Source organism: Kryptolebias marmoratus, linkage group LG12 (assembly GCF_001649575.2).
Source record: "Kryptolebias marmoratus isolate JLee-2015 linkage group LG12, ASM164957v2, whole genome shotgun sequence".
NCBI lineage: Eukaryota > Metazoa > Chordata > Actinopteri > Cyprinodontiformes > Rivulidae > Kryptolebias > Kryptolebias marmoratus.
In genome coordinates, this window is record NC_051441.1 from 5,356,151 (window position 1) to 5,371,610 (window position 15,460).

Here is a 15,460-nt window from a genome sequence, read left to right on the forward strand (position 1 = left end):
ACAGATGTCAAAAAAGGGAACAAAACCAATTTAAGATGAACACAGGAAGGAAGGAGAATCTGTTTTGCATCTCATTAGATCTGGTTACGGTAATTATAAACTTAAAAAAATGCTTCTTTTAAGCAATTCTATTACATTTTGAGTGTTATATACCAGTAAAGTTTAAGAACGGCTCAGAAAAGCTTTGAAATGAGCGTTACTGCAGCCCTACAACAGCTCTTTAAAATCACTGATGCAATTAAAATGCTTTTCCTTATTAGGCTAAACTTAATAAAGAAATGCTGCCATATAGGTTTATTTATAAGCGTGACGAGGCAGGAAGCAAAGCGAGAGGACAAGGAGCATGTTGAGTGTCGCAGTGGGACAGAAGTGCTCAGATCTGTGAGTAATTAGTTTATTAATACAAGTTGGTATTTGCAGCACAACGATAAACACTGAAAGTCATAGCACCCATCTCTTGAATGGCTAAAATAGCTATAAGTACGCAGGAGTCCAATAGTTAGATTGCAAAAGATGTAGAGAAAAATAAAAATAAAAAAAAAGGAAAGAAGTAGGTGCTGAAAAATAGCTTGTTGCATATTGTACCAAGAATCCTTCAGGCATACGAGAAAAAAAGGCAGTCTGATGTTTTGGGTTATTTCCTCAATTTTGATTTTAAAGGATTAGGATGTGACCCACAGCTGGTGTCATACATCAAAGAAAATACATAAAAAAGTAAGAACAAAATGCAGGAATTTGGTAAATAGTTGTAGGGCATCTGTTTCTCTGTCAGCCTGCTGTAATGCCACATTACACCTGAGTGAAGGCAGATATTTCTGCTGTTTCTGCCTTCCATTATTCTGCTATCAAAATCACAACAAACGCCCGGAAGCACTGATAGGTGGAGATCGAGGTGATGCAAAATAGACATAATGTTTGGAAATTGTAACAGTTTGATTTGAGGGATGTGTGTTAGTTCTGGGGCGCCACATTGAGAGTGGGTGATGGGGTAAGTGCTATGTTTGGCATGCAGCTGAGGCGCCTCAGGGCTGCCTCTGCGACCAATTTGTCTCAGAGGATCATTCTTCTCACTTACATGAAAAAACCCCAAAGCTCCAAATTTAGAAACTTATATTTTCACCTCAGTTAGATCATAGAGATTATGTTCGTGAAACTTGAGGAAAGTGTGTTCACGTTTGAACCTTTGAAGCGGATTGAAATATATATTCAGGTGTTTCAAAAGAGCACGACTGCCATAAAAAATGCAAGGTTAAAAAGAGAAACAGCATTTCTGTGTGAATGCAGAGTGAATGCTGAGGGATGAATGACTAGCTAACAGCTAAAAGGAGGAAAATGCTGCCTAAAAAGGAAGAAAACAGAAGCTAAAACCTAAAAAAAGCAAAAATGCTATTTAAAAACTAAAAGTCGCAGCACAATAGCTAAAAACATAAAAATGTTTTGAAGAACCTGGAGAAATCTTAGTGTATTTCTATGGGTTAAAAGTTACAAAAAACAAAACTCGTAGCACCCATCTCCTGATTGAGCTGAACGTTTTGTGATATGATTGTAGCACAAAGTATAAAGAAGTAATTAGAATACAAAAAATAAAATCAAAAACATGGAAAACAATCGTGTGAATGCTAAATCAGCATCTTATGGTAGCTCTTACAGGGCTTTCATCTGACAACAGTTTTAACCTCATGTGCAGAGGTGCAGAAACGGCTGCGACTGTGTGAGCTTTAAGATCTGCTTGACTCTGATGTCGGCGCCTTTGAACATGCTTCCAGCTCTGGGCTGGGAACCCTGGAGCCAGGAGAGACGGCGCAGTCCAACCTCCATCCCGGGGTAATTACACAGCATGAATATCAGGTTAGCTTGTTCTGTTGGATAGAGTCAAGTGTATGCCTCCCCCTGTGTGAGACACCGGGGCGGAAAGCTGGGCACGTGAGGCTTAAAATGGCTTATTTGTGTCAGGATATTAGGTTAGAATGAGCTCAATTTTCGATATATTTCACAAAAATTTGGTTGTAGCTTTGAGTCATTCAAGTGTGACATCTTGCGGTATTGCATGTGGTTGCACCTGGAGTTATTTTCAAGGTTTCTGTCATTTCTCAACATATGATGATCTTGATCTAAACCTAGCATGGAAGGCGGCGGGAGATTTCTTCAAGGAACGCTTGGCCTTTAATGTCACTTAATTCTTTGGTTGTCTGGAGCGCTGGAATGTGAGGCAGGAGCAAAATGAAGACGTCAGTATTCAAGCTATGTTCCCCCATTTGAGGAGTTCTTCAGCAGAGGCACTGCTGCATGGCGGAGAAGCACAGCAAATGAGAAAAGATTAGTGCCGAATGTAAAAGAGGCTGGCAAGGATGAGCGGAGAATTCCTTGATTTAAAGTTATTTCTCCAATAATGATCTTATCATAGGCAATTTTATCCTGTCTAATAAAACTCTACTTCTTACATTGAGCACCTATTTTCTTTAAAATAAAGCTGTACTGATGTATTGCTACTAATTCCATTCTTTTTCACTCCCTTTTATAATACCTCCTCCCTCACTGCACACTCATTTCTCTTTTCCCCTCAAAGGATGTTTACGCTCCCTGTCCTCTTTCCCTTGCAGCCCTTTGTCTGTGTGGACGGCTGATTGTTTTCACCTGCCCACCGCTCACAACTATTCAGCACTGACTCACTGCTGATGGCCTGTTCTGTCGACATCAGCCGCCGCTGTTGATGGAGATGTTGTGGGAGTAGGTACATCATACCCTCTCTTTCAGGCAGAAGGACGATTGTAATATTTAAAAAGGCAGCAGAATTGCATTTGCACACGTGACTCGCTTTGGATGTTAAAACAGAAGAGCAGAAAGCATCGGGTGTTTTTGAAGGACATTTTGGTTGTTTTTTTATGTGTCTAAGGAAATAAATATACCAGAAAGTTTGGAAATTGAATTCATGTCTGATAAATCCCGTCCTTGAGATGTAGCCCCTGTTTTGCTTTGGCTGCAATTAAAATGAGGGCTTCTAGATTAAAAATAATAATAACTAAAAGTAATAAAAAGGATATTTCAGGGAAATAAAAGGAAATTTGATTAACTGGAGCATACTGTTGATGAGATGCATACCTGAGTGTTGTGCTTGTGTGAGTTTGGCGTAGACAACATCAGCTGACTCGATCAGGGTTTTGCTGGTTTGGATCATCTAAAAGACAAAAAAGACATCACGTCGGACTCAAAGTCACACCATGGACTGAGCTCTTTGTGTTCACAGACATAACAATAAGACTGAGCTGATGTCATGTTAATGTTTTTATCTTATTAAACCACATTAAGATAATAATCCAATGATTGTTTGATTTAATTTGGTGCACAAACAACAGTTCATAGATGTCTGTGGTTTTCTGAGTGCGTCTGAGAGCATTTATATCAGAAAGTCTTTTAGTTTAAAAAAAAAAAAAAAAAAAAAAAAAAATCACACTTTGTTCAAATAAACCATCTCTGTTAGCAGAATAACTGATGGGTATTAAAGATTTTAGCTTGAATTCTCATAAATAATCATATCAGCACAAGAAAAAGTAATAAAATCTGAATATATTTTGTTTAATTTCTTTAAGTTTCTGTAAAGCATTTTGAGTGCTGGATTTATAAATATATACATTGTTTAATTTCCTCTGTGGATATGCCTTTTAGTCCTATTTTAATTTGCCTCTTAAGATAATTAATTTTTGTAAAGCACACACAACATATTTACTATAGTCACATCTTTATTACTGAGTAATCTGTTAATCTTGTTTCACCATGTAAACTATTTATAAGAGCAGAGAACTGATTCTATCAGTGACTATAACTGAAATCATATGTGGATGGACACCGCAAAGAACCTAAAAGTGGCAGAAACATCTTTTCACTTTAAATTTGACATCAGACAGAGACAATATTTGGTGTGGTGCATAAACATCATCCAATAGAGCCAATCAGGAGCAGTTGGACAAGAGCTGCAGCACAAAGGAGGAGGATAATTGAGTTTCCCTCTCCTGTGGGAGAAAGAAAGTCGACAGTCACGCTGTGTGCATGCGTGTGTGAGTGCGTGCACATAAACATCTTTCTCCTCATCCTCCTCTGATGAAAACTGATTTGAATGCAACTTTTGCAAATCTCCAATTCCCAAACTGTGACTGTCAGTACCACCGCATGTGTTCATAAAACTATTTCTACAACCTGGAGTTTAATCTGATCCCAAGAGAAGCAGAATCTGAAAGTAGAAAAAAAAATGGCTGAATGGCTGCCGAAATGTGTAGAATGAAGCCAAAATTAAACCGCTGAAGTCAAAACAAACTGAACAGAGCTAAAATTAGCAAAACCGTAGCTAAAATCCAAAATTAGTGAAACTTGTAGCTAAAAGATAAAGATAGCAAAACTGTAACTAGAAGCTAAATGTAGCAAAACAATAGCTAAAAATCAAAAAACAGCAAAACAAGTTCTCTCCCGTCTTCAGATTTAGTTTTTCTCTCAATAAATAATAAACCTACAAAATTATGTGTGCAGAATGTACATAAAATGTAAGGAGATCAATCCGCTTTTGTGTGCATGTGCACAAAAACACGGCTAGATTAGCTTGCCTATATATATGAACAAAAGATGCATTGATGTTTTGTTCAGCGAAGGGTCAGGACATTCGCTGGCAACGGCTTGCATGTGTGTTACTGAGAACACAGACTTCACACTGATATTCTGCAGTGAATAGCCTGGCGTTGGCAGCCATGAAGCCAGCTTACCATAATAAGCCTCACACACATGCACATGGACACCCCCACCCCCATACACACACATGGCCCTCTGTTTTTGAGCAGAGAGTGTGACAGCAGGACACAAACAGTCAGCTGCCACGACCCCAGCATCAAACATGAAGCATTGAGACAAGACCATATGCTGCTAAAATGCAAACAACCTCTGATTTATTTAATCCTAATGTTTCAGCTTTAAAATCTGTAGATTGTAATAGAAGATAGAAAACTATTGTTAAGTGCTGAGAAATAAACTGAGAACCAGTCATAGGTTGCTGCAGGGTGGAAGATTTTAGAGTATATTTCCTTGTTTGTCATGTGATTTTTGCTTTTTTAAAACCAATTCTTCCTATTTTTATTACAAAAGTAACAAATGTTGAACAGCATAACCTGTGTGGCTGTGTTCAAATACCCTCTAAACCCCATAAAATAATAAAAGCCAGCAGCATATTCTATGTGGAAATGTGCGTAAGACTGTCGTAAGCAGCACGAATGCTGCAACCTACCAAAATGACTCACTCCACCAGCTCCCATCAAGCCTTAAAAATAAGGAATCTGGGAGTAGAAACTGCAGATGATAACTAATTTCAGAGCCTTCCCAGCCCCCTTTGGACCGTTCAAGCGTCAAACTGTGAAAAATACAGTGGTTTTCGAGGAGAGGAGGCAAGATGAAGAGGAACATGTGCATTTGTGCAATAAGTAGCTGCATTTCGACAGTTTGACAGGTCAATTACTGCTAGTAGGTTTGGAAAATCTGTCCAGCTGAGTGAATGTTTGAATCGAATGCTTTGCAATTTGGCATTTATGTAATGAGGGAAAAATTATTTATCCGATTTTAAAACATAAAGTAAAGTTAGTTTGACAACACAAACTATAACCAGAATGTCTCACATCAACGCAGTGGGAGCTGCCTTTAAGTATTTGCATTTATTTGTTTGGAATTTTGTTCATCCTATTCAAGAGTAAAACAATTTTCAAGGACAGAGCTTCATCCTAAAGTTTTACCTGAGCACGTGCTTCAGTCTCACATGGGGGTTTTGCCAAGCTGATATTGTGGGATAATTTAGAATGACTGGCAATTATTTTTGCCTTGCAGTAAAATTAAAAGCACACACTGGACAAGCTGGAGTAAGCCCGAAAAAGCAAGGTGGCAGGCAGGGTTTTTGGAGCTTTACAAATCATGCATGGCAGTGTACACATCATTCATCTACAACATGAAGCAGTGTCAACATATGGCACACCACGCAGAGAGAAGCACGCACTGAGGTGTGTTTACATTAAAATACAAGCTGAAGTGAAGCTGTCTGGTCTGTGTGGAAGTCTGCGGACTGAAATATGTACACATATCAGTCAAATGTATGGCTGTACAATGCAGGAGTGAAATAAAGACAAGATTCAGATGCAGTTTGTGATACAGCTTCTCTTACTGTGGCACGAAAACAAGGCATGACGACAAAAGTCAAGGACAGCTTTAGTTCTGACGCATGTAGCAGAGTTTCCATTTATACCTATGCTTGAGATGTGTTACACTCCTAAACAGTAGGAACTGCATCTGAGAAAATATCACAGCTACACAGCAGGAATGAAACTGGACCTTGGTGTGTAGGAAGTGCATTCTTTGTATGCAAACCTGCAGAATTTCATCATATCTTCTTTACTTTTAAGTGTTTGTTGAAGTTTCTGTAACATTTAAGTTCTGTTCATTTGTACAGAAACACACGTGCTTGAAGACACTTTCCTGCTGCACTTCCTGTTGTACAACCTGCCGTTTGCACAGATTGCAAAAAATCAGCCAAAACCTTGACAGATGTTGTAACTTATGCTCTTTATTATTTTAGTGAAAGTTCTCACCATGTTTTCCTTTTGCAAAATGACAAAGTAATGGAGCTAAACCTTACTCTCTCAAGTTTCAATTTATCCACAACAGATAATATTTTTCAAATAGCCTAATGTCTTTTGCTTACTCTATATTTTTATCTTCACCAGTTCCAGCAGTAGTTGCTTTGCAGTAGCAAGAGTAAAAGGCTTCGAGGGGATAATTCATGTAACATAATGTACTGTGCAAAAATAAAATAAAGAGCTGTAATGCCTTGCGTGCCATGAAATGCACCTGTATCAATGAGGTTGTTCAGACTTGCCATTAAAAATGTTTTCATACAGGTCTGAACTGCCTCAATGCGTACTGAAAACACCTTCGAAACTAAAGATGTTTGTTTTGTTGGGATATTATTAATTAAAGTGGATCACAGGCTGCTGCAGAGGTGAGTTTTTCTATAGTTTAATATTTGTTCTGATTGTTTTTGGACCTGCTGTGGTCACTGTATCTTATAATGTGCTGTGTCAGCATTATGTCACTTTATACTCACCTAATTAAACACAGAGCTGATGTTAAATTCACAGGGAAGCTGTATAGAGAACAGCTGACAGCTGTTGGAGCAGCATGGATTTTTCCAGTTAAAATCTTGAGTCTTCGCTCCGACACTGAGCTCTGTGAAGTCACTAATCATCGTATATGTGCCTTATATCGCAGCTGTTACGTCGTTAAGCTTATCAGGAGATAACTCTACAAAAATGTGACTCAAATGGTTCTGAACTGTAATAATATCAAAATAATAATATAGTTTAGAAGTCTAAATGTATTGTCATTTTTACAGAAACATCAGCAGACCTTCATACAGCAGAGGCGTGTGTAATTTACATCTAACCAAAAAAAATGTTTTGGGGTACACAATTTAGCACAAATGTGACCACCTGAAACGGATTAGCAACATGTCTGAACAGAGCTAATAAGAAATCTGTTTCCAGTGCACTCGTTCCTGTGCGTGTTGATAGTTTACCATGTCATAAGCGTTCAGGACTTTTCGCAGAAGCTCCGGCACTGGACCCTGAGCTTCCATGGTGGGGTACGTCTCGCTCAGGTCCACTGTAACCTTCAGCGATCGCTCGCTGTTCATCAGCCAGGAGGATACAGTTAGGATACACTGCTTCATGTTGGCTGCAGGGGTCAAGCCACAGAGCTCTTTAAAGGACACCATGGCATTCTGGGAAGAGAGCACAAAGTCAGAACAGAGACTGGGATATTAACAAGCAAATAAGCTATTCTGGTCAAATTAAATCCATTTTAAAGTAGCATATGCTTTATTGAATAATTACACAGTGATCCGCAGAATATACATGTGTGTCAATTTTATTGCACAAAACTAAACTCTTTACTAATTTTAAGATGCTCTAGTACAGTGGTTCCCAAACTATTCAGCTTCCAACCCATAAAATAACACTGACAAAGGTGTGTGACCCCATCTGTTGGCTGTTTAAATATCCAAAAGTGCTACTAATTCTATTAAAATAAGGGCATAATGACAACACAAACAGTCTTAGCATCCATTTTGCTATTATTTAAATCATTAAATGACTTGTATTTCAATTCCCTGTAACAATTATGGTGTAAATATATCATAAAAACTGGGTTTTTAATTGTAATTTGATATTTGGAGGTTATCTAAGGACCCCTACTTGGTGTTAAGTGACCCACATTGCGGTTCCGAACCAAACTTTGGGAATCATTGCTCTAGTATACCCTAAAACCAAATGTTGAACAACAAGTTGAACACAAGTCAGTTAATATAAACCTTTATAATGAAGCATTATTTTGCCCTCACACACGGTTACTGCAGTGTATTTGTGTCACATTGAAACCCACTACATAATTTCTGGTGCATCTAACAAAGGCACATTCCTGCAGAGATACTACACTTTGTAAACTGAGATCTAATGGAATAATAAAAAAAATAACTGCAGTCTCAATTTGAAGATGACCTTGAGAGAGAAAGCTTAAGGAGGGGAAACTAATACTTCTGTCTGACCAGTCACAAAATGAGATTTGTCTTAGGTGACAGTAAACAGATGCCTTTTTCATAATCTCAAACTGATCATTCTTCAGATAACCCTGAGTCAAACCTCTGGTCACAGCCTGGAAGTGTTTAATACAGTCAGCCATTTAATTTATCTATCTACCATACATATCTTTTTATGCAATCATCATACACTGCAAACTAAATACAAAGTAGAAAAATAACTGAAAATTGCTCATTTATGTGTCTGCAAAAATAAATCTCTGCCTCGACGTGTTTTTTATCAGAAGCAGTTGTGGCTCAGTTAGTTTCTCAGGTCGTCAAACATTTTCACATCCTGCACCTCCTCTCCACGTGCTCGAGTGTCCTTGAGTTACACTCACGACCTCATATATCTCCCTACAATAGGTCTCATTTTTACAAGCATTTGCTGAAGTCATAAACCATAACAATAGCTCTGTAAGCTTAATAAACAATTCAAAAATCATTGTATATTTGCTTATAATTAATATTTAATTTTACTGCAATGCAAGCAGAATGCATTCTCAGACCAGTATATAAGGAGTCATGTGATTTATTTCTTGCTAAGCAAATATTTCTGTTCATTAAATTCACACAAACCTTATCCTAACATAAATGCATCGAGTCATAATTATTTTCTCTGCTGCTGACAGCAATGTTAAGCAGCAGTGTTTTCAACTAAATTCAGCTTCATATGAAGTAAGCTCGAGGCCCAACTATCCTTTTTTCACTCATAAAATATTTATTAGTGTATTTTTTAAGCCCACTTTTGGTCCACATATTAATATAAAATAGTATCATGAGGGTTTTGGTTAACACGTTCTCATAAAACGACAAAACTCAATTCAGAAAAAGTAGGCGGTATATAGTATTATTTATTTTCTCGCAACACTGAGACAAATTTGAGACGCCATTTATGTAGTGTCCAACAGCAGTGAGATACTGGTTTTAGCCAACAGAAAAAAGAAAGGTGGGAAAAGCAATAAAACAGCTGAATCAAACAAGGATAAATCAGTAAATCAGTGTGGTCTGGGCATGAGGACATGAACTAAGACCCACTGAGAAAACACAATTCATTTGTTATAGAGCATGAGAGCGAATAAAAGACAATATAAGGAACAGGCTAGCGTAGGATTAGAAAATTAGTTCATGCTCTCAACAATGTTCTGGGTGAGAACCAGGTGTCTCCTTGGGCGAGACCTCCAGGCCTGCAGAAAAATCTTCCTACCTTTAAGGACGTGTCGCTGCTGCGAGGCACGACCTCCCTGCTGACAAAGAGGCTGGCCGGAGGACAGAGCATCTGCATACAGAGCCTCATACGCAGTTAATACCTCCTGGTCAATCAGAGACAGCTACAGAATAAAACAATACTCTGAGGCTCTGGATTAAAAAGCCACTGTGTGGTTATAAGTGTGTGTGATCTATGAGCGTGTCTGGCTGCCAGTGTTTACATCTCAGCGTGGTATGAGCTCAACTTCCTCGCATGTGCACATGCAACCACAGGCACAAGTGTTTTTTGATAATCGTTGCGCAATGAAAGCCATGCTGGTTCCAAGTCGCAGCGTTACAAAACCCAATGAGACGCTTGTGTTTTTAATTACTCCCCCACCCCCCACACTTTATGCCTCTTCCAATACTCCTGAAATGAGGGCTTCGTGTCCAGTTACACCAGGGCTTTTGTTTCTGTTTGCCCAGCTCTCTCCGTCTCTCTTTGTGCTTTTGTCTCTGCACCGCTCTCTTCCCTCTGGCTCGCAGCACTAATGTGTCAATGATGGCACTGAAATTTTTAAGCAAATAAAATCAAACTCCAGCCTGGCATCACTCCTACAGCTCTATACACACTTTATAGGCTTTGTTGAACACTCCTGACAACTGCAAAAACAATTGATATGCTGCCTTTATCCACATAATTATGGTAATCTATCATATATGCCCATTTGTCAGTGTTTATGGACTCCCCCTGTCATTTTAATGGTCAAATGGGACTCTCTTTTTTTATCATTCAAAAGAAATCCCACATAAGTTTTGATGATGGATAAAAGAATATTTAAAGAGCTTGCTGAGGTGAAATTAAAAGCTGCAACATCTAAAGAAGTGTGCATCTGCACTACAAGTACTTCCATCAAATGAGCAATTTAATTTTTCACGTTTCCTATGCCTAGTCATGACTATCAGGAGGTTTGTGGCTTCCAGATTTTTTGCCTTGTGTATTGTTGGTCCTTTGTTTTCCCAGGTGCCTCCATATCCAGGACATTAGCCTCTCCACAGGTGGCTACAACAAAGTCTTCATCACCGTCCTTTATTTTTGCATTTAAAAGGGGACGGGCTTTATTCACTTTTATTTGTCCTCTTTGTGACATCCCTCTCAGTTTAGGGATATTCATTTGTCTCATGAACTTTTATCTTCATTTCAAAAAGACAAATTAACATTTCAAACCTGAGGAAAATGAGGCCTGGTGAGCGTTTATTGCCGCCAGCGTTATTTGATCAGGTTAACACGGACTCATATTCAATCACCTTAGTCCTGACATTTTTCATGCAGGCCCACAGATTAAATTCTGAGGCCAGTCGTTATCGGAAATGATTTATAGCACAGATTAGAGTCTTATCTATGACACAGGCAAGACTGTGATTAATTTCAAATTTAGCATTAGCTAGTTGATTGTGGTTTTACAAAAGTAATGGCGTTTAATTAGTCTGTGTCAAATTTACAGGTTTAACAGACATTTCCTGTCTTATTCATCATTTTTATGCCGTCTGAAACAACATTTAAGTACAGGCATCCATTATTATTTGTTAGACTGACAATTCTTAGACTGCTCTAAATACCAACACTGTAGTTAAACTAAAATAAATATATTAGTATAAGATTTAAAATTTAAATGATAAATAGTACCATAATTTATACAAATTCTTAAGTGAATGTGATATTATCAGTTTAAAAAATAATTTAAAAAGTCTACATTTCCAAGTCAGCACCAATCGAGCTTTACTATTTTCAATATAAACATGCTGACTCTTTGAGTTTAGTGATCAAATAAAAATCACACAGGTTTTAACTGTTTGTTTCGGATGCAATCTGATTAAACAATAACCTAAAGTCTATTAAAATTGAGTGCAAATTGCTGCATCAGTTTTATTAGTTAGATTTTAACGGTTGGTTTCTTCAGTGCAGTGAGGTTACAAATCTTTATTTGCTCATTTAAAGCAGTCTTTAGTTGTCCACAAAATGCCTAGCAACCAAGTCCTTTTTCCCCTGAGCAGTAATTGTCCCTCATTAATGATTACTCTATTCATAAAGCTCATAATTGTACAGCAATGTCACTTTATTGCCTTTTTAAAAAAAATTAATGGCAATCATTTATCTAAAATAGCAAGAAAATAACTCCAATCAGACACACATCGTGTTGGGAAGATTTACTATATTTACTGCCTAAGCTATTTTATTCCTATTCAGAACTTAGTTTTGGTGCTACACTTATAGCTTTTGACGGCTTTAGGTATGTGTTAACATTGTATTCATAGAAAGTTGCAGATGAGCATCTACATTGGGGCAATCAAATATACTATCCTTTACAAAATATATGACAGACAAAACAGCATTGGACAACGGCGTCTGATTGTCCTGCTTCAAATAAAACAAAAACCAACACTAAGAAAGAAAGATGACTGAGCTAGTTGTACTAATAATTTACTTGCTGGGTCAGATTACTCTATCAAAATGTAAAAACTGGATTACTGTAGACAAAAAGTCTTAAGACCCCCTGACAGAGCATACAAGCAAAACATGGTTCTCTGATCGTGATTTACTATGTAAATTTTCTTACCTGCACATTTTCTCTGAGGTCTGTAGCCTCCCTGAGGGGCTGGGTGGAGGCTCTGAAGAGTTCATCCACTACTTTGATCCCCGTGGTCTTGGTGGTAGTATACTCTCGGGCCTTCCTGCCCTTCTTCACAGAAAGACCCCTCTTATGTGCCTTTCCTCCACCACGCCTGTTGGTGATAGCTACGTGAACAAACAGGGTGGTGTTGGGTAGGAACTCTCCAGTAAGGGACTGTAGCGGAACATGCCTATAGCCTGGTTGTAGGCACTCAAATGGAATGGTGTACTGGCCAATGAACTCATCTCCAATGTAGTCGTCATCCAGAACCACAAAGCGTAACACTGCAAGTTCTGGTAAGTTGATTTGAAATTCAAAACTCTCATCAAAAATGGGATTGTCTCCATTCTGTGACACAGTCTTGGTTCTTTGTTCAGCACAGTCAGCTGGTATGCCATGGATTTCTACATATATGTAAGGCTCAACCACATCACCTTTAGCAGCAGAGCCACGAGGCTTAGGTAGATTCTGCCCACTGATGACCTTGATGTGAAGTAGTTGCGCAGACACTCCCGGCAGGGAATCCCGAGCATTGGCACTAAAGTAGGACACCTCTTCTCTCATGATGGCTGGCCGCAAAACATATCCACAGTTGCCATTCTGCCTGAACCAACCAAGGTTAAGGTCCATCATCAGTCCTGGTGTTTGGTAATTCATGGCTACAATTTGGCAGCCACATTTCCAGAAATCCTGGGGATTCATGTTGCTGGCATCGATCCTCATAGATGTGGGATATACTCTGGAGAGGAACCGTTTGTTATAACAAACGAATTCCTCTGGAAATTCATTGGCAAATCTGTTTGCATCAACCTCATTGAAGGAAGATATCTCCCAGTATTTCTGCTCCCTCTTGGAGATTTCAAAGTCCCGGAACTGTACCGACTTGCAGAGAGATACAAGGTCAGATAGCTCTCTGCACAACCTGAGTCTTTTACAGCCCAAACCATTCAGGTGGTCCTTCTCATCAGCTCCAACTCTGCGGGACATTTCTAGACCCTCCTCTTCATCTGTTACATCCCCCTCAGGGTCAGTGCAGCTGGGTGGCAACTTTTTACCCTTGAGGAGTATTTTGCCTTTAAGCTTCTCAGGAGAAGGTAGGTAGTTTTCTTCTTTGTTGGGGGGTTCAAGGTATAGCTTGTCCCCGAGAATCTTCTTCAAGTGCTGTGCTATGACTCTTTGTTGGAGAATACAGCAGTGGGTCACCAAGCAGAGAATAAGAGGATATTCAGAGCTTTCAAAAGCATACTGGTTTATAATGTCCAGAACTTTAGAGAAAGCTAGCTGTGACGCCACAGAACTGCCCACATATACCACTGGCTCATTATCAGGACCATCCCACACTATGACCTCAATGCTGCGACATCCCATCCTCAGAGCTCTGATGTAGCTGCTGATGTCTGATGAACCCCAGAAATGATCATCAAGAAGGGAGGCATTATGTGAGGAGTTGATATAGTAGTGGGACAGGGGCTGCGTCATGTCCTGGCACACTCGTTTGTGCTGGGGGTCAAAAATGTGGCATTCTGATGACAGGAGGTAGTGTGTAAAGCCATCAATGGAGAGGTAGCCCCGTTCTCTGCCTTTGGCAGATGGCTCAAATTTTTGCACAATATCCCTGCACATCTCCTCTGTTACACTCTCCACACCCTGCTCCACGTCAACAAATAGCATCAAATCTTTACTGTCCAGGTACTCCTTGTTACTAGAGAACTGAACTAGCAGAAAGAAAATCTCAGGCCGTGTGCAGAGCTCACAATAGGCTTCCACGAAAGTGTCCATATTAATTGCCTCCCCATATTGGTCTTTAGCTTTCTGCAATTCCTTGAATTTGAGCTCTATTCTAGACTCTTTCATGCCAGGATTGAGACCCTTGATTATCTGGGTGGCTCTGAACAGGTCTATATAGCCTTCCTTTTCCATATCTGCTAGCTCAAAGACAGAGCCAATCCAAGACGTTCGTAGGCTTGGTTGACTTGGTTGACTGGGTTCCACTATGTCCACAGTGTGGCGGCCATAGGACACCAGATATCTTAAGCCCATGACCCATGTGCTGACAACATCTGCTGTACTGGCTACCAAATCTAAGCTCTCATAATTATCTCCATAGATAATTGAGAAGGCGCATTCATCAGGAAACTGATCTGAGAGACCATTACTGCGCAGGACAGGAGTTTTCTTTCCCAAACGAACTTCCTTAATGCTTTTGATTTCCAATTTGGCTTTCTCTGAATCCTTCTTGGATGGCTCCCATCGGAGCCAGTGCATGTCTGGATCAAGCAGGAAATACCGGTTGTACATGCGCGAGTTGGAGCGCACTTTCTTCATCTCACAGCCCTCCATCATAAAGGCAATGCAAGCAGCAGTGCTGTTGATCTTACGGTCACTTGGCATCGAGCTGAAGGACACCGTTTTCTTCCTGACCTGCTTCTGTTTGGAACCATCCTGAGAAGAGAAAAGGGTAAGGGAAGATTGGAGTAGAGAAAGTTTTCTTGGTTACACATTAAATTAAATGAACAGCTTTAAATACAAAAGTGACATCAGAATATATAGAATTTTGTTTTCTTTCTTTGGAGAACAGCTTTACTAGGTGGGACACAGTTGCAGATGAGCACTTTGCAGGGACCTTTTTGATATTCCAATGTAAATATTGAATATATCATAAATATATTTGAATTTTGAAAGATATTTATGACTAATCAATAACCATAAAGATAATTACTTGCTTATATACAGAAATCGTGTAGCTTTTTTTCCCCAAAAAATATTCTATTTAGAATGTACTGAATCAAGTTTCTGTGAAACCGGAGTAACTTCTGATATCATGCTTGAAAACAAATTGTAAAGTACTATGTACTGCAGTAGTGAACACTTGGCTGTAATAAAAAGATATGAGACTGAGGATTTGATTTCTACCTTGGCTCAAGTCTCATATCACCAGTAAAAGGCTTTA

At 39.1% G+C, this 15,460-nt stretch overlaps 1 protein-coding gene across 1 annotated transcript in view; it reads right to left on the minus strand.

Annotated features, from left to right (window-relative positions):
• The window catches only part of si:ch211-210g13.5 (inactive phospholipase C-like protein 2), a 77,413-nt gene that overhangs the window by 13,592 nt on the left and 48,361 nt on the right, over window positions 1-15,460 (minus strand). The window contains exons 2-4 of the mRNA XM_017429468.3: window positions 12,457-14,952; window positions 7,595-7,798; window positions 3,100-3,175 (exon numbers count right to left, since the gene is read on the minus strand). Of these exons, the coding sequence (XP_017284957.1) occupies window positions 3,100-3,175; window positions 7,595-7,798; window positions 12,457-14,952 (2,776 nt within the window). The remainder of the gene's footprint in view (window positions 1-3,099; window positions 3,176-7,594; window positions 7,799-12,456; window positions 14,953-15,460) is intronic.